The sequence below is a fragment of the Monodon monoceros genome, unplaced genomic scaffold (genome assembly GCF_005190385.1).
Source record: "Monodon monoceros isolate NGI ecotype Baffin Bay Population unplaced genomic scaffold, NGI_Narwhal_1 Super_Scaffold_12, whole genome shotgun sequence".
NCBI lineage: Eukaryota > Metazoa > Chordata > Mammalia > Artiodactyla > Monodontidae > Monodon > Monodon monoceros.
Window position 1 is genome coordinate 164,791,532 of NW_021703768.1, and position 21,414 is coordinate 164,812,945.

At 48.3% G+C, this 21,414-nt stretch overlaps 1 protein-coding gene across 1 annotated transcript in view; it reads left to right on the forward strand.

Annotated features, from left to right (window-relative positions):
- Positions 1–21,414, forward strand: part of CACNA1A (calcium voltage-gated channel subunit alpha1 A) — a 316,609-nt gene that overhangs the window by 77,359 nt on the left and 217,836 nt on the right. Inside the window, exon 2 of the mRNA XM_029216768.1 lies at positions 2,302–2,595. Coding sequence (XP_029072601.1) covers positions 2,302–2,595 — 294 coding nt within the window. The remainder of the gene's footprint in view (positions 1–2,301; positions 2,596–21,414) is intronic.

The window sequence follows — 21,414 nt, forward strand, 5'->3', positions numbered from 1 at the left end:
GCTATATTCCTTGGATAAACAACAGGGATACCTTGTTGTTTATCCATTCTGTATATAATTGTTTGCATCTGCTAATCCCAAACTCCCAATCCATCCCTCTCCCACCCCTCCCCTGCCACCTTGGCAGCCACAAGTCTGTTCTCTGTTAAAGACATAATGTTGAACCAAAGAAACCAAACATCATAGAATATATACTGATGCTTATATTCATATAAAATCCAAAAAGATGCAAAGTGGAACTGTATTGTTTAGGAATGCACAATAAAGTAGTAGAAGTATAAAGAATAGCAAGGCTATTAATACCATAAAGTCAGGATGTGATTATTGCTGAGGGAATTGGGCACATGTGTGTTTCCGGGGAGCCAGCTCTGGACCTGGGTGTTAGTTCCATGAGTGCTAGTTTCACAGCAAATTCTTACACTGTACATTTATGCTTTGAGTATTTTCCTGTGTATTTTCACTTTCACAATACAAAAAGGGGAATGGGAAATAAAACTGTAGTGGCTCTGGAGAGAAGCGAACACCATGCAACATATATAAGCCAGAAGCTTTATCCAGCCAGGTAGGACCTGGTTAGTTATCCGCCCCTGGCAGTTAAGATTTGCCACGTCTGGGGTTTTTCCGACGATGGGGGTCAATCTTTCATTCCAGCTTGCAGGGCCGATTTGAAACTTTCACAGAAGTACCATCAAACCATTCTCCCAGTTTTTAAAATTTGTCTTTTGCTAAATAGAGCAAATTTGTGTAGAGGACTCACTGCACCTCTAGACTTGAATCTCCTTCCTTTTCTACCTTTAAGTTTCTTCCTTTCTTCCTCCCTCCTTCTCCTTGCAAAGTGCTGGGAGTGTCCGGCTGTCTGCAACCGAAATGGAACCCGCTGAAAAGCAAGGTTTCCTCCCAAGGGAGGAGGAATCTGTCGTCCCGACTTCCCCCTTGCCTCCCGACCATCCGGCTCTCCCCTCTCTGCCCCACAAAACTCCGCTGAGACAGGTCCCTTCGCGCCTCCGCGATTGGTCGCGGGCCATCATGTGCCGACACTTTGGGTGGGTCTTTCTCCCGTTAAACTCATCAATCGCTCCTCTTTGGAGCCTCGCTGGCCAGTGGTTCAGACCTTTGCGCCCATTTCCTCCCCCCACGCCCCCCCCCCGCTTACTTCCTCTTCCCCCCACCCCTCCACATCAGTCTTATTTTAGCAAAACCTAGAGGAGAAGGAAGAGGAGGCATTGGGAGGCGGGGTGGGGGGGCGATGGACGCTAGGCATTGCAGCATCCGGGAGCAGCTGTTGAGTGGCTAAACGAACGGCGCATACCTCTCTCCCTCTCTCTCTTGGTTCTTTTTTTCCTCCTGTTGGGAATTTTCAGGATTTCATTGCTGCAATTTAACCCCAAGATGAGGCACGGTTGAGCGAAACGCTGCGCGCACACGCACACTCACACTCCTTCGTGAGCAGAAGAGGCAGCCGCTGGTGATTCAGGAAGAAAAAAAACAAAAACAAAAACACCCGGACCCTGCGGCTTCAAGACTCCTTAAGAGCCCTTCGGAGCGTTTTCCTCTCCCCCTCCCCTTCTTTCCTTAATACTCTTAATTTTAATTTAATTTCATTTATTTGGCTACAGATCTTCCAGCATTTTTAAGGTCTAGGAACTCAAGCAAAACAGAAAGGGGGATTTTTTAATTTGGGGGGCTGCCTTTCCCCCACCCCCCAGCAAAGACTTGGGCTTTTTTTTTTTTTTTTTTAACAAAAAATGTTTTTAATGAGCCGGGCGCACTCCTTTTGCAAGATGCCAGCCTGACCCGGACCTCGGAGGAATTTGAAGCTTCCACTGCGTCCCGGGGGGCGTCCTTTGCAAACCGTTCGAGTCTTAAAGGGGGTGTGCGTTTTTTTTTTTTTTTAACTGTTTTTTTTTTTTTTTTCCTTCCGGAGTGGGTGGACTGGGGATTGCCTGGATTCCTTCCTCGGTTATTTTTTGCCTTGCTTCCCTCTCCCCTCCCCCCCTCCCCGGCCCCCGCGCCCCGCCCCCGCACCCTCCTCCAGCCCCTCCTTCTCTGGGGTCAGCCAGGAAGATGTCCCGAGCTGCTATCCCCGGCTGGGGCCGGGCAGCCGCCTTGTGAGCCCCCGACCCGAGGCGCCGAGCCGCCGCCGCCCGATGGGCTGGGCCGTGGAGCGTCTCCGCAGTCGCAGCTCCAGCCGCCGTCTTCACAGCCCCGGCAGCATCAGCATCAGCATCGGCGGCGGCGGCGGCTGCGGCGTCTTCCGCATCGTTCGCCGCAGCGTAACCCGGAGCCCTTTGCTCTTTGCAGAATGGCCCGCTTCGGAGACGAGATGCCGGCCCGCTACGGGGGAGGAGGCTCCGGGGCAGCCGCCGGGGTGGTCGTGGGCGCCGGAGGCGGGCGAGGAGCCGGGGGCAGCCGGCAGGGCGGGCAGCCCGGGGCGCAAAGGATGTACAAGCAATCAATGGCGCAGAGAGCGCGGACCATGGCCCTGTACAACCCCATCCCCGTCCGACAGAACTGCCTCACGGTCAACCGGTCTCTATTCCTCTTCAGCGAGGACAACGTGGTGAGAAAATACGCCAAAAAGATCACCGAATGGCCATATCCTTTGCCCAAACCCCGGCAACTGCGCCTCCCCCTCCTCCCTCGCTTCCCCTCTTCCAGGCTGGGAGAGACCCGGGGGTTGATGGGAGGGGGGGGGGTGGTCTTCCAGGGGCTGGGAGAGGGGGCACCGGGGAGGAGTGTGGAGCATCTCTGCACCCCGAGCTGGGTTGAGGTACCGTGGAGGCTTGGGGTTGTGGGCGCCGGGGGAGTGGATTCCTCCCAAGGACCGATTTCAGAATGAGGGCTGGGCCCTGGGGTCGTACAGGGGCCTTTAGAGCCAGTTCCGGATGGGTCAGAGTTCTCCCCGAATGAGCGTAGACCAGGCCGGGGCCTGAGCACTCTGCCCAGGGCAGAGGAAGCATGGGGTCCTTGGCTGGGTTTCCTTAGCCGCCCCTCGCCGGAATCCACGGTTGCCTCCAGAGCTGGAGCCCAGTCCCAGCTCTCAGGCCTCTCCACCCCTGCTTGCCCGAGGTTGGGGGCTGCCATCTCAAGGAGGGTGCCTAGGGGTTCCCAGGGCCAAGAGCCAGTGGGAGAGCATGTGGTCTTCACACTGAGGGGCCAGCACTGACCAGAATTAATATCTCGGGATGGGCCGCTGGCCAGGAAGGGATGGGGGGCATTTTATTATTCCCCATGTCTGCAGGTTCCATTTCCTTCCACCCACTGATTAGGGACCTCATCATCTTTTGAGGTGTAGAAAACATCCCGTTTGCCCCATCTGGGGCCCTGACCTGGAAGACCCAGGATGGGCTACTTCAATAAGAAAGATAGGACAAGAGAAAATGAGGTGCTGGGTCCTTCCTAGGGTGCCGTGTTAGGCCTTGGGTTGGAATCTGCTTCTTCCACCCTAGAGACCCGGGAGGGGACACCAGGAGAGTCAGCATCCATGTGGACATCTTGGGCAGGTAAATGCCTTTTTTTTTTTTTTTTTAAATTAAAGACCCAGAGGGAGAAAGTGGAGTACACATTTTCCTCTGTTGAGATGCTACCAAAATCCGGATCCCCTTGTGTTTCTTTAAATTCGTGCCTGCTTGAAATAAACCTTGAGGAGGGCTTAACATCTGTTGAGATGTAGGGAGGCAAGGATGGGTAATTAGTCGGGCTTTCTAGCAGTTATCTAAGCATGACCCAGATTCCAAGTAGGGGGACAAACCCTGCTTCCCAGGCTGACTGGCCACCGTGCCGTGCCCAAATGTGCCGCTCCTCGGCTCGGTTCCAACTGGCTGCCCTCGGAGTAAAAACGAATGGGGCTGGTTGGGCCCATGGACTTCACTGATGAGCCCCCATCCTTTTTGTGTATGGTTTTGACAGGTATATACTCAACAGGGCTGAGCCCCAGGTGGTCCTGGGGTTGCTTATTTGAGGAACACGTTGGCTGGTGGATTCACCTTTAGGGGGGACCAGAATTGAGCAGGATTTTGGCTACTGGGTCCGGAAACTGTAACAGAGGCCTCTGAGGTTTTGGAGTGTGTGTGGGCAGTCTGCTTCTAGGGTGGTGAAAATTAAGAGGTTCAGCTGCTGTCTTTTTGGAGGGGTGTACCCCTAACCACGATGTCATTTTGATTGGTGCCCAAGCCAGGAGCCAAGTCTTTGCCTCCTAAGTTTCAACCTTGTGGTTATCTGTTGAAATGCTCAGGGGTCTTGTAATCACTCTGCCTGTCTCCCCCCAATCCCTGGAGGAGTGGGGGGAGGCATGGAGAATGGCAATGTGTCAATGTGTGCAAGATCAGAATACTCAGGGGTGTCCAGGAGGGATTCACTGGGCTGACAGGTTTCCGTGTTGAAAATGGCTTTAGATCGCCTTCTGGAGCCTGGATTTGGAGTCTACTAGGAGGAAAGGAAGGAGGTGGGAATCCTAATGTGTCCTTAGCTCACCCCGGTCCAGCCTGAATCCTGCAGATCAGAGGGCTGTTGGGGAGGGAAGGGATGGCAACAGTCCCTCGGAAGGAGGGATCTTAAGAGAGGGATGCAGGTGAACTGGTAGCACTCAGTCCTTTAGAGGTTTTCTTTGGCTTTCTTGCTCTTGGGAGCTTTGTGACGCGTTTGTGCATCTTGCTTTTTGCAGCCAGTTTCTGTTCTCTCTTTGGCTTGAGGCAGCAAACACATTATATAGCCCCACTCTCAAAGGGAAAGCTCTCCATCCCCCAATCTGTCACCAACCAGAGTCATCCAGGACTGAGCTTTCTCTGGGGGGGAGGTGATGAGAGGGGAGGGGACAGAGAGATGGGGGGCTAGATAAGGGCATTTGGGCCAGTGCAAAGAAATGGAGTGTGGAAACACCAAGGAGTCAGGGCCTTGGACTTGAGTATCTAAATATTTCTGCCATTGAAAAAAAGTGTTTAAGTACTTATTTAGAACTTTTTCAGGGCCTCTCACTGTGGCGGCCTCTCCCGTTGCGGAGCACAGGCTCCGGACGCGCAGGCTCAGCGGCCGTGGCTCACGGGCCCAGCCGCTCCGCGGCATGTGGGATCCTCCCGCACCGGGGCACGAACCCGCGTCCCCTGCATCGGCAGGCGGACTCTCAACCACGGCGCCACCAGGGAAGCCCTAGAACTTTTAAAATAAAGTCTAATGTATATATATACACACATGGGAAAGTATACAACTCAAGTCCAGATTAGTTAAGTGAACATTCATGCCACTGGCACCCAGGTCAAGGAAAAGAATGTAACCAGCTCCCCAGAAAGTCCCCCCCCGCCCCCCCCCAGTTACCCCCCCCCGCTAAGGGTTACCGCTACCCCGACTTCTGACCCCATGGGTTCATTTGGCCTCCTTTTGAGCCTCCTGTAAATGGAGTCAGAGGCTGTGTTCTTTTGTGCCGGGCTTTTTTTTTTTTTTCCTCAACAATCTGTCTGTGAGATGCATCCATGTCACTGTGGGTCGTTGTTGGTTGTTCCTTCTCATCGCTGTGTGATATTTTATTGTTTGACTCTCCCACAACATACTTCTCCGTTCTACAGTTGAGGGCCATTTGAGTAATCTCCAGATTGTGCATGTCTTTGGTTGAACTTTTTGGGGAGGCGTTTCTCTTGAGTTTATACCTAGGAGTGGAATTGCCACTGCCGTTCTTTGATGCGCATGTCGCGGAACGTGTATTTGGAAATGGCATTTACTGAGGGTTGCAGGTGAGTGGGCAAAGCAGGTTCTTCACCGTCACGGGGAGGAGTCAGTCAGTGGCTGTTCCATGAACTTGGCTGTGTGCTCCGAGGGCCTAAGAGTGTTACTTCCAAATGCAGATTCCAGCATGGTACGCTGGTGGAGGGAGGGTGCGATCCTGCGTTCCCCATGGTCACGGGCACTTTGCCACTGTGATTCCTTCCCCTTCTGCACCCCACTTTCCTCGGGAGCTCAAGCTTGAAGCCATCAGTGAGAATTAAGGGGTTCTCATGAATTTCATTTTTCTCTTAAGTCAGGAGACCCAAATGGAAATCTTGGATGTTCAGATTTCCATCGGTGCTTTTCACTCTTGAAGGATTCCAGGCAGCAAAGCTGTCTGGATCACACACCTTGGTTCCGTGTTCTCCTCGACTGGAAGTCTGATTTAAATATGGCTGTGACGGCCTCTGATGATGGCTTCTAAAGAGCTCAAATCTGTCAGCTCAATAAGGCGCATCTGTCAACCTTCCTAGAGCCCCCACTTAATGCCGCTTGCTCCTTCTGACGCGCTACCAAGCGCCAATGTGAATGTCATCTTCCCCCAGTCCTGCTGATGCCAGCAGATCTTGCGCTGAGCGTGGTGTAGGAATTTGGGACGCGGACTCAGGTCTGTGTTATCACGCTCCTTCTCCTGAAGTGCTTGCAGGATTCCGGGCTTTCATACCCTTGTTTTCAGGACTCTTAACAAGAAACCCAGAGTCCCATCACATCAGGTAACCCACGGACACTGGCTGATTGGCACTCACCCCCTCACTCACCTCATCAGAGTCTTGGCCCACCCTGAAAATTAGCTTGTGCTAGAAGGGCAGGAAAGAATGACTGTATAATTCGTCTACTAGATCAGCGTGGCAGGTACTTCCAGAAGGGCAAAACTCTGGGAAGCAGGAATTAGCATGGTGTTTTTCCCTTGGGTTCCCCCCCTCTCCCGCCCGCCGCTGCAAAGGTGCGATTCCTCCTCCGCAATCCCCAAATCTAAAAAGCTCTGAAAACCGAAAGTTCAGCTCATTTAGGGGTTAAAAAACTACCTTGAACTGACCCAAATTTATATGCTTAATTTACAGCCTTAAATTTATCCCACTTGGTGTGCATTTTGGTATATTTCACTGAGGAAACAGTAGATATGCTTGATTATGGGGTGCTGCTCCGGCAGACCCAGTGGGAGTGTTACGTATACGTGGTAGCACTTTCCAAACTTTCCTGAGTGTGAGGATTGCCTTGTTAAAATGATGACTCTGGTCCAGCAGGTTTGGGGTGGGGTCTGGGATTCTGCTTTTCCAACAAGTCTCTAAGGATTGCCCATGCTGCTAGTACATGAGTTACACTTGGAGTATCCAGGTCACATCATAGATGCATCCTGTTATCTTTTTTTCCTTTTTCTCAAAGACCGGGTTTATTGTGGTATAAATTACTTCCAGCAAAATTCACCCTTTTAAGCATAAAGTTCTCAGAGTTTGACAAATGCATGCAGGCATGTAGCCACCACCTAAATCAAAATGTGGAACAGTTCCATTACCCCACAATATCCCCTAGTGACCCTTTGAGTCAGCACCCCCCTACCCAAGTGCCTTGCAAGCACTGATCTGTTCTCCATCCTTATAGTTTTGCCTTTTCTAGGAGGTCGTATAAATAGAATCATATCGTATGTAGTCTTCGGATTCTGGCTTTCATGCAGCCTTTGAGATCCATTCATGTTGCTGTGTGTGTATCAGTAGCTCATTCTTTTGAGTGCTGAGTAATATTCTATGGGATGCCTGGACTGGAGACTGTTCATCCATTTCCCAGGAGATTTGGGGTGTTTCCAGGTTGGGCGATTATGAATAGAGCTGCTGTAAACATTGGTGGATGGATTTTAGTGGGAACGTACATTTTATTTCTCTTGGGGAAATAAATACCCAGGAGTAGGATTGCTGGGTTATGTGGTAAGTATGTGTTTATAAGAGACCGCCAAACTGTTTTCCAAAATGGTTGTGCCATTTTACATTCCCATCCCTGTGATCCCTTTAAAAACACCAAGTTCTGGGCTTCCCTGGTGGCGCAGTAGTTGAGAGTCTGCCTGCCGATGCAGGGGACGCGGGTTCTTGCCCCGGTCCGGGAAGATCCCACGTGCCGCGGAGCGGCTGGGCCCGTGAGCCATGGCCGCTGAGCCTGCGCGTCTGGAGCCTGTGCTCTGCAACGGGAGAGGCCACGACAGTAAGAGGCCTGCGTACCGCAAAAAAAAAAAAAACAAAACCACCAAGTTCTAAGCTCCAGAGCACGTCTGGCCTCGAGGGTTTAGTGTAAAGGATTGTGGATGTGTAGAAAGTAGAGGAAGCGGTAGCCTTAAGTGCCAGTCAGAGAAATGAGAAAGGGTGAGGATGTCATTTGTAGCTCTGTTCCTGCCCTGGTTTGAGGTCTAGCAAGGGAGGGGGGTCTCCAGTGTGGGAGAAGGGTGTCTCTGGTTGGGGGGTGCTTTGGTCCTGCCACTCGGCAGTAAAAAGCAAGCTTCCCGAGGCCATAAGACCTATATCCATCATGTTACTCACCACTGCCACCCCATCACGCCTGGCACACTGTAGGCACTCCATTAATGTTTGCCCAGTGAGCGACAAAAGTGCTTCTCTTCACCCAGTTGCCAAATCTTCGAGATCTGATTCACCTATGTACCCATGTTTTAGCTTTTCAATGGGTTTTAGGTGTGGATCTTGGAGTGACAGGAGGGGTGTGTGTGCATGAGGGTATCAGACCAAAGGAGGTCTCTGAAATGTTAGTGCTTGAGAAATTGGGGAGCAGTGGTTCCTTGAGAGTGGAGTCTTCCTTCAGGGGATTTTGGGGGGGACATCTGTTGGGTACTTGGGAATTAGGTACACCCCCCCCCATTGCCTCCCCAGTAACAAGCACACAGCATGCACTCCTCCAACAATGGAAGACGCCACCAGGAAGGTGGATTCAATCCAGAGATGGTCAGGACCCTGAAGCCCCTCAGTTAGTCCATTTCTGGGGATGCTAACTCAGCTCCTCAGGAGGGATCCAGGTGGTGCTGTGAAATACAACAGGGAGGTGAGGGAAAGCACCCTGAACTTTGGGTCAGCCAGGCCCAGGTTCGAATGGCCCACCCTAGCCAGGCTGCCTTGGGCATCAGAGCCTCAGTTTCCTCGTGCACTGATGAGGATGTTGCTTCTGATATAGCATGCTCCTCGGAGGACTCTGGAGGAGGTCACGTGGGGTCATGCATGAGAAATGCCCAGCACAATGTCCGGCATGGAGAAAGCTCCAAAACGCATGAACCATAATATTGGAGAGCACTTTTCGCTCGTTATGTTCCTTTTTGGAAACTTTGACTAGAAACCGGGCTCTCTGGGTAGGAGTGGGAGCAAAGGGCCCCTCAGTTGACTGGCCAGTTTGGATTTATTAATCTGAGTGTGGCACTCTTGTTTTTTGTTTTTTTTTTAAACATTCACAGAATATTTTTTTTAATTAATTTATTTACTTTTTAAATTTATTTTTGGCTGTGTTGGGTCTTCGTTTCTGTGCGAGGGCTTTCTCTAGTTGCGGCGAGCAGGGGCCACTCTTCATCGCGGTGCGCGGGCCTCTCACTGTCGCGGCCTCTCTCGTCGCGGAGCACAGGCTCCAGACGCGCAGGCTCAGCGGCCATGGCTCACGGGCCCAGCCGCTACGCGGCATGTGGGATCTTCCCGGACCGGGGCACGAACCCGCGTCCCCTGCATTGGCAGGCGGATTCTTAACCACTGCGCCACCAGAGGAGCCCCACTCTTGTTTTTTTAATTGATATATTTGATTTACAACGTTGTCTTAGTTTCAGGTGTGCAGCAAAGTGATTCAGTTATACATATACACATATATATTCTTTTTTTCAGAGTCTTTTTCCTTATCGGTTATTATAAAATATTGAGTGTAGTTCCCTGTGCTATACAGTATGTCCTTGTTGTTTATCTATTTTGTATATAGTAGTGTGTTTATGTTAATCCCAACCTCCTGATTTATCCCTCCCCCCCTTTCCCCTTTGGTAACCCATTTGCATTCTCTTTTCTCTCTGGAAGCTTTAAGGGAGGAAAAATGTATGCCCACTTGACCTATTTTTCTGTTCTCTTCGGTCTGAGATAAAATTGTCTTCCTCTCCCTTGATCCCTTCCTCTGTGGGTGACAAGGTAAGGGAGTTTTAAAATGTATAATTAGCTTCCCTGCCCACCGCCCCCCACCCCCCATCTCCTTCTTCTGAGCCAAAGGGTCCAGCCCAGGATGGAGGCTGCAGGCTTAGGACAGCTGCTGTGGCCGCCCCAGGTGACTCCTGAGAGTTTAACAATAGAACCCTGCTCAGCTTTGGGGTTAGAATGCATCCCCCTCTTCCCCCAGTTTCTGTCTTCTTTCTCCCCTCTCCCTCACTTCCTGGGAGAATAGAGAAGGCAAGGAACATTCCAGGAGAGGGATCCAGGTGGGTGGGCTCAGCAACTTATGTTTCAAAACCCACTGGGCTTTAGTCCTTGTCTGGGTAGGGTGACCAGATGTCCCAGTTTGCCTGGGACTGTCCTGGTTTTAGCATCTTGAAAAATCCAGCAGTTCTGGGCAAACAAGGAAGTTGGTGACCCTACTGGTGAGTTCTTAACACTCCAGAGATGAAGGGAGCCAGAGATGGTGCCAATGCCCAGGAAAGGAGAAGATAGGTAGCTTTTTCCCCTCTGAAAAGCTGAGACTTTATCTTGGAATGAATTGTGCTTTTGGAAGCTGCTTATTTAAGGCAGCTAATGCGAGAGAGATCCCGGCTCTGAAGCGCGAAATTCCGGAGTTAAATACGGATCAAGTTTTGTCGTCTCTCTTGGGTCAGAAGCGGCTTTATCTTCTTTTCAGCCTGGGAGCATTTTGGGGTCTTCCTTTAAGGTGTTCCCTGCTCAGGTTGGACCTGGAATTTGGGATTAGCAGCCCTCCCCCCATAACACTATTTAGGAGGCCCGCCCCCCACCTCCCGGGAGCAATGAGGGAAACTCAGTTTCGTCACCCACCTGCCAGTAAATAATAATCACACTGTTAAGTTCTGTTCTCATTTTAGGTCTGTGCGTAAAATATTATATAATTTTAAACCAATTTTAAAAGTATTTTTATAAAGCGGCGTTTGCAGGAGGGCTAAGTCTGATCTTAAGAATAAATGGACATATTCGTCTTAAATGAGACATTGGTATAGACCTAGAACTTGCTCTGTGTGGGGTTACACAGTTTCTGACCTGCCATATTCTTTTATCTCATTGACCTTTATTACTTCCTTTATTAAGAATAATGGGCATGGGCACCTCTGCTGACCTTCACTTTCTGCTATGAAATGTTTGTGGCGTCCATGGAGGGATGTGCTTGTCTGAGCAATAGCACCAGGGGTGGAGGCTAAAAAGGAGGAGAAGAGGTGAGGAGGGGAAGTAATATAGGGTGGAGATGAAGCAAAAGGCTTGGGGGGCAGGTGACCCTGGTTGCAAATCTCAGCTCTAGCTCCCAGTAGCTGTGCCTCAGTCTCTTCATCTGTAAAATGGGCATAGTAGTCCTCCATCCAGGGAATTGGAGGATGAAAAGATACTGAAAGCATGTGATGTATATGATCACTCTGTAAAAAGTATAAGAATGGGGGAAAAAATAGTATCAGAATGGACAGACTGTATACTCCCATGCAGCAAGGGCTGGGTCGGTTGTGGTCACCACTCTGGCCCCGTGCTTGGCACCTACAGTGGCTGAATATATCATTGTGGGGTGTCTTCTTTCACCTCAGGTTAACAGCCAATTGCTTTAATCCTGTTCTGAGTTTTCAGCACACTCTCAATATCATCTCTCCTTTTACTTATTTTTCCTTATTTATTTTACTGCTATATGGAAACACTGGTAGACCCGCCACCGAAGTCAAGAACTAGAACAGTGGTCCTCAAAGTGTGGTCCCCAGCCCGGCAGGGTCAGCATCACCTGCTCTAGGGCAGAGATGCTTGCACTTGGGCGTGCACCAGTGTCCCCTGGAGGGCTGTTGAAACACTGGTAGCTGGGCTTCGCCCCCGAGAGTTTCTGATTCAGGGGTTTTAGGGTGGAACCTAAGAATTTGCATTTCTGACAAGTTCCCAGATGCTGCTGATGCTGCTGGTTTGGGGAGAACCCTGAACTAGAACACGATCAATAACTTACCTCTACCTGTAGCCTCCCACCCTGCCTTTGCTTCCTGCCCCTCCCCCACTTCACTCCCCCAAAGGCAACCACTCACCCTTGGATTGTGTGTGTCTTATTCTCTTTCTTTCTTTCCTTTAAAAAAAGCTTTATCACATATTTAAATATGCCTTAACTCTGTAAGTTTCACCTTCGTGGTTTCTGAGCTTTTTAGCCTTCTGGAACTCGCACTGGCTTTTTTTCACTCAACTGTATATTTCTAAGATTCATCTCTCTTATTTGAGTATAGCTGTAGGTTATTTACTTTTCTCTGTATAATATTGTATTCTGTGATGATACAACAATTTATCCGCTTTCCTGGGTGATGGACATTTGGGATGTTTCCAGGTTTCTTGTTTCTTTTTGCTATTATGAACGGTGCTGCAGTACTGAATAAATAATTTTTGAATGAATGAATTCAAGGTGTTAATTTTAGTCTGTGTACTTGGGAATGTCGCTTCAGCTAGAATCAGCTGAGATTCATCAGCATTTCTGGAACACCAGCCATCTGACAGGCACTGGCTAAGCCATTTCACAGTCTATACCCATTATTCTAAGGTCTGGGTCAGCCAGGAAGCCCCTGTTTTTCCTTGTCTTCTGAAAGTCAGCCTGTATTTTAGGCATCGGCAGTTGCTACAGTAGTAGAGAAGCAGCAGGGCTGAGTTGAGAGCATGGACTCTGGAGCCAGTGGGCTGGGGTTCAAATCCCAACTCTTCTAGTCACTAGCCATGTGACCTTGCTCAAGTCATTTAAGCGTTCTGTGCCTCAGTTTCCCAGTTTGTCCGCTGGGGATTCGAATAGCACCTTTCTTGGAAGATTAAATTAGTTAATACATGTTATGCTTAGGAAATAGTGCCTGGAACTTAGCACTATATGTGTCTATATGTAAATGGATTGAGGTATCAACGGATACATGGATGGATCAATGGGTGGAAAGAAGAAAGGATGGGCTTATTCGGGTGACCTCTCTGACCCAGTGCTTGGAATAGTGTGTGACACATAGTAGGTTCTACATAGTATTAGTTATTATTATTCTGCCTTTTCTTGCCAAGGCTCTCAACTCCCTTGATCTCCGTTATTCTCTGGCATCTATCTTGTTAATCCGTTCTCCTGGATGATAAACTAAACCACCATCACTCCAATGTATAATCCAAGGGGAAAACAATCACGGGGTCATGTTGATTGTAGATACTAGAATTCCATGATTCCAAGGCCCAGGCAAAATTTTCCTCATCTCAGAAATCCTTGTCTATATTTCTAATCAACTTCCTCTCCCATTCTCTACATCCCACTGCCAGGTTCTCTCCAGTGCCATACTCTTTCCAGTCTGCCCACAGCTCCCCCTTCCTCTAACCATACCCTACTTTCTAACCTTGCTTTGAGAGCACCATCTTTGAAGACATCAAAGACTTCAAACCAGTGAGAATAGGCTGGCTTCTGTGCAGTTCCAACAAGGACTTGGAGCATTTGGGTCTTGCATAAATTGGAAGAGTCAGAAATGTTTGTGGATTTGAATTATTTTTGGAAGAGTTGTTAGAATGTAAAATTTTAAGTTTGGCCTGTTCCTAATCACAGTGGAGTCTTTTAAGTTAAGGATCATCAATGGATATTTGTGGTTTAGAGAAGAGAAGCATCTCCTGCAGTTAGTGTTGAATGCATGGGTGGATGGAAAGATCTGTGGATGGTTGCACAGATGGACAAATAGGTGAATAGTCTAGGTGGGATGAAGGAAGGCAGGATGGATAGATGAGAGAAAGAAAAGATGGACGTATTGGATGGATGGGTGATTGGGTGGGTTATAGGTGGGTGGATAAGTGTTGATTGGTGGGTGACTAGATGAGTGGTGGACGGATGGATGATGAAAGAAAGAAAAGGTGGATGGGTGAACACATGAGTGGATGAGTAGATGGCAGATGACTGACTGGACTGGATTGACAGGTAAAAAGATGGATGGGTGGATGAATGGATGGATGGACAGATGGATGGATGGATGTTAGATATAAGGGTGTATGGAAGGGTGGGTGTCCATTTCTCAGTCTCTCTGATATTTGGTGTTCTTATGGGCTTGGGAATGACCAAGTCCCTCCACTTACCGCCTCAATGTCAGGTGAACCTTGCATGCTTTGTGAAAAGCAATAAGATGTATGCTTATGTCTTACTCTCTACTTAGAATGCTCCTTGAGGGTAGGGAACAGTGATTTACCTTCCTCACATCCCCCACCAGCTCCCACACTATATCATGCATGAGTGTTTGTTAATTGAGTAGTGATGAGGAAAGTAAACAGTGTTCTTTACAAAGACTATTAAAATTCTGGAAACACTCTGGTTTTGTTTATTTCAGCACTGGGACTAAAAGTGGAATTCCTTGGATTTTGCTTCATTGGTGAAGAGTGGTGGGCTAGTGGAATATCTCTCTTACAGGTAGGTTGGATAAATGTCCCAGATGCTTACTCACTGCCACAGATTGCAGATTACAGATGTACCAGGCTCTACAAGGCCCCTCATGATCTAGTCCCTGTTTTGTCTTTGATCTCATCTCTTCCATTCTCTACCCCTTCCACTCTGTCTCAGCCCCACTGGCCCTTTTTGCCCACAGCTAGCTTATTTGCATCGGTAGGCATCTGTGCTGGCTCTTCCCTCTACTTGCATCACTGTTTCTCCAGATCTCCCCATGGCTGATTCTTTCTCTTCATTTAGGTCTCAGCCCAAAAGTCACATCCTCCGAGAGGCCTATCCTCTTCATTTGTTGAAAACCTGAAATACAAAGAAGAACATAAAATATATGTATACTCTCCTATCCAGAGAGAATCTCTGGTGACATTTTTTGTTTGTTTGTTTATTTTTGGCTGCATTGGGTCTTCGTTGCTGCACGTGGCTTTCTCTAGTTGCAGCAAGTGGGGCTACTCTTCTTTGCGGTGCACAGGCTTCTCATTGCGGTGGCTTCTCTTGTTGCGGAGCATGGGCTCTAGGTTTGTGGGCTTCAACAGTTGTGGCTCGCGGGCTCAGTAGTTGTGACACACAGGCTTAGTTGCTCCACGGCATGTGGAATCTTCCCGGACCAGGGATTGAACCCGTGTCCCCTGCATTGGCAGGCAGATTCTTAACCACTGAGCCACCAGGGAAGTCCCTGGTGACATTTTATGGTTACATTCCATACATTTTTATGGATATAAGCTTTTCTGAACACATTTCCATGCCACTAGATGTCCTTGGACAGCAACATCAGGGCTACCATGTATAGTTGTACAGAGTACACACTGCACAAGGGTATTGTATCTCATATCATAGGCATCATAGAGCTGTACATTTATTATTTCAATTTCTCAGATGATGAAAGCTTCAGTATCTTGCTCTAGCAAAATGAAGATATTATGACAATTTTTTGACAGATGGACCTAACAACTTGAAAAAGGGGAGTCATTTAAATTCACACAGTGGTGCTGTATGGGTTGGCAGCAACCCCAGAAAAGACTGTTGTTAATATCTGATGACATTCCACTTTATGGATATATCATACTTCTTGTAATCATCCCCAGTCGTTTGTGTTGCTTGTAAACAACAGTGCTACAAACATCTTTGTGCATAAATCTCTGTCCAAGGTGCTGATTATTTTCAAAATAAAATTCTGGTCTAGAGATGTCACTCAAGTCTTAAAACTGTTGCCACCACTTTCCTTGAATATGTAAAAGAGATTTTGAGACCAAGTGACTTGAAATTTAGGAAGCTGAGGAGGAGTATGGAAAGAACAGTTGATTGGTTTGGAATTTTTCCTAGGCTGCATGTAAAACAGTGTTTTTGAACTGGGGGTGATTTTTGCCTTCCAGGGGACTTTTGGTAATGTCTGGAGATACTTTGGGTTGTCACGAACGTGGAGGGTGGGGTGCTACTGGTACTTAGCAGATAGAAGCCACGGATGTGCTGAGCATCCTAAAATGCACAGGACAGCACCCTCATCCCACCCCCAATAAACAATTATCCAACCCAAGATGTCAATATTGCTGAAATGAGAAATCCTGATGTAAAAGACATGACGGATTCCTTGGAGGAGAGTGGGTGGATTTCGAGTTTGGGGGTTACTTAAATTTTACTTACAGTTTCTCTTCCTATCTGGGTGTCTAAGCCAGCTTTCTCTGAACTTTAGATCCCACGCTATCAGCAACAGGCTTGCTACTGACAGATTCGTTGATGTAAATATAGATGAGTATATAGAAGGAAATCTCAGCTGGAAAATGTTGGAATGAAAGCTGCTGCAACCTCCCTTTCTCCCTCCTTCTCCTTCTGTTGCCCAGTTTTTAAATCGTGTCTCACTTTCTTTGGGCTCCTGGCATGGTGAGTACTGCTGGTGGAGACAGTGGTTCTCTGTTCCTTTAGTCCCCACACCCAAGGTTGGCCTTGGGCATGTCCAGGACACCACTGAGACAGATTAGCTTAGAGATGTGAAGGGGGAAAGGAGTGCATTCTGATAAATTCATTCATTCATAAATGTTAACTGAGCACCTACTATGTGCCAGGTGAGTGAGGGGAGAGGAGGGAAGGAAGGTGACAAGGGCAGATTGTGTGGGCCACAGTGAAGATTTTTACGCCAAAGGAAATGGCATCCTCATTCCCATTTCCCACCTGGCACACCTATACTTTGTTTTCCAGAAGAAAATAGCGCCCTTTGTGTCTACACAATGTTTTGAGGGCTGCTGGTTTTCCTCCAATACTAGCTACACTGCAGTGAACTCCGCTGTGTTGATGTCTTTACACACGTCTGTGACTGTTTCCTTAGGACAGATTCCTGGAGGTGGCACATCTGGGTCATATGTCAGGCTTAGGGGCCAGGCTGCAAGGAACAGTTAGTCTGTGCCTTTTCAAACTCCGAGGTCCCATTTCCCTGATTATGTGGCCCAACTAGATTGCCCTTGATTTTATATCTTCACCAATCAGGTAAGTGAAAAGTGGAATCTATTTGTGGTGCAATGTGCATTTCTTCCGTTCCCAAAGATGCAGAGCATTTTTCAAATCCATACGGGCTATCTGTGTTTCCTTCATGATGTCCCTGGTCACACCCTTGGCCCTGTTTTCTCTAGGGACATTCTTCATAGATACCTTTCGGGGAGGTTGCACCAGGTTCTATAGACACTGAGGGGTTCTGTTGCTCTGTGTTGTGTTCGAAGCAGTATAGTGGTTAAGAGGGAGGGCTGTAGAACCAGACTACCTGGGTTCAAATCCCAACTCTGTTTCTTTCCAGCTGCACCATCTTGGGCAAGTCACTTCACCTCCCGGTCCTCAGTTTCCTCATCTGTAAAATGGGCATAAAATGAGTTCCTGCCTTGTGGGGTTGTCGTAAGGCTCAAGCAGCACTTAGAACAGTGCCTGGCACACAGTGGGTCATAAATAAGAATTTGCCTTCATTATTGTTATGGGCTAGGCATTAGCTTCCTCTCTCCTCCATACAATAGTGTGTGTGTTTCTGCGTACCTTTGTTGGTGCACCTTTTATTTCAGGGTGCAATAGCCACCACGTGATTAAGAGTTAGCTCTCCAAGAATCAGTGCCACCGTGGCTCTTTTAACTGACCAAACAGGATCTCCCGCGCTTCCCCCCCAAAAAAGCAACTGGACCATTTTTCACATTCACGATGGGTTTCCTTTCCTTGGCCCCTGTGCTTGTTCATGTCTGGGATTTCACTAGAGCTCCAGTAAAGACGAAGTGTCATATCCCAAGAGAAAATGGAAACTGACTGCCTTTTCAAATCTAGTTAGTAGCTCCTCTTTATGGAGGGCTTATGAGCCCTCAGGCTCTTTGATTTAATCTTGATATCAGTCCCAAGGGCTCAGTGGGTTTATTTTTGCCCCCACTTGACAGATGTTCACACTGAGGCTCAGAGAGTAAAGTCACTTGCCAAGGTCACACATCTATCATATGGGGAAACTTCATGGGACAGGTAATGGCATGGCAGGAACAAAGGCCCAGAGAGGCAGATGCTCAGGTCCTGCCTGGAAAACATCTGTGCTCCAGAGAGGTTGGCATGCCTAGGGGAAGAGATGGTATAAAGGAATAGTTAAGGGACAGAGTGAAGGGATATTGAGGTCAGCCAGTACTAGGTTCCTCTCTGACAGTGATGTTGCCTTTGGGAAGTTACTTAACTTCAGTGATCCTCAATTTCTTCATCTTTACATTGGGCAGAATAATATTTTCCACCCAGAGATGCTGTAAGGATGAAATCAATGGTGAATGACAAACATCATGCTCGGCACAGAGTAAATGCTCGACAGGTAGCTGAAGCTCTTTGTTTTCTCCTTAGTACAGGCACTGGGACACAAACACAAACAGACAGACACAGACCCCTGCCCTGGTGTGGCTTACATTCTAGCTGGGGAGACAGACCAAGGACCAGTTAAAGGATACAGTTGGTGTGGTTAAGTGCTGTGGTGCAAAAATAAAGCAGGGATAGGAGATACAACAGGGTGGTGAAGACAGAGGGTATTGGTGCTGAGAAGCTGAGCTAGGAGGAGACCTGGGGAGAGGTGTGGGCTTGAGTTGGGTCACTCTGGGGAAGCACAGAAGTGAAGAGCAGCTGTAGTGAGGCTGGAGATCTCTTTCATAGAGGACTCTGTCTTGAAAGTGAAAGGGGTAGGTTGGGGAGACCCAAGGTAGGGCTGCTGAAGGGGACCGGTGAAGTTTCCAAGCAGGTTAGTGATGCTAAAAGAAAAAAAAAAAAAAAGGAAGAATGGAGAAGAACCAACTTCTTGCTCCTCGAGATGTCTTCTCATCCTTTATCCCTTTGGGTCACTTAAAGACATAAGCAAAGGGACCGAGCTCAGGGTTATTTTCAAGACCTTAGGTTATTTATTAAAGTTCGAGGATATCATTTGTTCTAACCTGTTGGATGTCTTGTGCCTTTCTTCCCTGGGAGGTTGTCTAGACCTGCTATGCCCAGTAAGCCACACATGGCTATTTCCAGTTAAGAATTCGCTAAAATTAAATAAACTGAAAAAGTCACTCCCTTAGTTGCAGCAGCCACATTTCAGATGCTCTGTTGCCACATGTGGCTAGTAGCCATTGTACTGGACCATACAGATTCGTACATTCCATCATGGCAAGTCCTGAGACTTGCTGCTGCAGAACCTTCCAGCAGCAACAGCATCTCCTGGAGGGAGCTTGTTGGAAATGCACAATCTCCATCCCTCATCCCAGACCTGCTCAGTACCAATCTGTATCTCAACAACACCCCCACCCCCCAGGTGAGGTTGGCTGTACTTGGAATCTACCTGAAAGTTTTAAAAATGCTGATGCCCCGAGAGTTCCCTGGTGGCCTAGTGGTTAAGATTCCAGGCTTACACTGCCATGGCCAGGGTTCAATCCTAGGTCAGGGAACTGAGATCCCACAAGCTACGTAGTGTGGCCAAAAAGCAAAACAAAATGCTGATGCCCCAAGCCTCACCCCACAGATGCTGGTGAGATTGGTCCAAGGCTTTCCCTGGGTACGGGGACTTTTGAAAACTCCCCAGTTTTCAAACTTCAATCCTAAGATTCAGCTAGAATTGGCAGAGAGCACCGAGTAGTTAAGAACACTCGGAAAGCAGGTGAACTGGAGTTGGAGCTGTGTGATCTAGGACAAGCCACTTACCCTCTCTGAGCCACAAATTCCCTCTCTGTAAAACCAGGAACCTGACGGCACCTCCCTCCCAGGACTGTGGGTGTAAATGATGTGACGGTTCAGAGTGCTAAGCAGGGGACCTGGGATGTGGATAGTAAGCACTTCCTACATAAATGTTACTTTTAAGAAATGAAATCAGCAGCCTTAGAGCTAACAGCTGGAGCAGAGGCAACAAAACTCTAATTTTTAATGGATTTTTTTCTTTTTTAAAAAGATTGAGGTAATATTCATTTAACATAAAGTTAACCATCAACCATTTTATCTTAAAAACTTTTTTTTTATGTTGGAGTATAGTTGATTAACAACGTTGTGTTAGTTTCAGGTGTATAGCAAAGTAAATCAGTTATACATATACATGTATCTATTCTTTTTCAAATGGTCTACATCAACCATTTTCTCTTTTTTTTTTTTTTTTGCGGTACGCTGGCCTCTCACCGTTGTGGCCTCTCCCGTAGCGGAGCACAGGCTCCGGACACGCAGGCTCAGCGGCCATGGCTCACGGGCCCAGCCGCTCCGCGGCATGTGGGATCTTCCCGGACCGGGGCATGAACCCGTGTCCCCTGCATCGGCAGGCGGACTCCCAACCACTGCACCACCAGGGAAGCCCTACATCAACCATTTTAAAGTGTACAGTTCAGTGACATTTAGTACATTCACAGTGCTGTACATCTGTCACCTCTATCTAGTTCTAAGACATTTTCATCACCCCAAAAGGGAACCCCATACCATTAAGCAGTCACTCCCCATCATCCCCTTCCTTCCCCTGGTTGCTAGTCAGCATTCTGTCTTTGTGGATTTACCTATTCTGGTTTTAGACTTTTTTAAGTGTCCTGTCCCTGGCGCCGTCACCTCTCGGCATCCCAAGAGAGACTAGGAAAAGGCCCGGCTCTTTTTATCTCTGGGTCTTTCCACCTCTGGGATGATGGCTGCCCCCACCGGTGTCCCCCTCCGGCACCCTGGGCTTCACCCGTCAGCCACAGTTAATCCCAGCAGCAGGCCCCGTGTTCTGCTCTCCTGAGGCTGCCACAAATGAGAGGTTTCATCTCAGCTGGGTTTCTCCTAGTTAAATATTTAATAAATAAGACCTACAACTTGTGATGCTGAGAGGGTTTGATACTGAAATTAATGAGGGGGAGAGAGTCCCAGGCAGCCCACAGGTCCATCCATGCCTGAGCCTGGCCATGGGCACCCTGGTGGCGCAGACCTGGGCAGACATCTGGATCACCATGCTGGGCCATGCCATCCTGTGTCCCCTGGCTGTGGCCTCCCTCTCTAGCACTGTGTCTGGCACAGAGTAACCACATGATGCATATATGTTAAAAGCGAGATTGTGTGTGTGTTTGTGTGTATGTGTAGAGGAGATGGAGGAGAAAAAGGCAGGAGAGAGAGAGATGAGGGAGAAAGAAAATGGAGAGAGAGGGAGGGAGAGATGGAAGGGGAAAGAAAAAGATCTGGAAGGATCTGGAGGGAGGCAAGGAAGACAGTGATGGGGGAGGGAGAGAGAGACACAGAGAAAGATGAAGAGAGAGAGAGATGGAGGGAGAGAGGAGAAGAAAGAGAATATCATTTCCAGTATCTTTTCCCCTGCTCATCATCCTTGACAATCTTTTCCCCCGCTTTTCCCTCTGTCTCTCCACTTCTCATTTCCTTACTCACGCCTTCTTGCCAGCGCCTCATCCCTTTTCATTTCCTGGGTCTCTGTTATCTTTTAATTTTCTGTCTCAATGTTTGTCCCCTTTCTCTTTCTCTTCATAAACCAACCCTTGGCGTATGTGCCTTATTTCCTAGTCAGTCTTTAGCCGAAGACTGTGTGTGTGTGTGTGTGTGTGTGTGTGTGTGTGTGTGTGTGTGTGT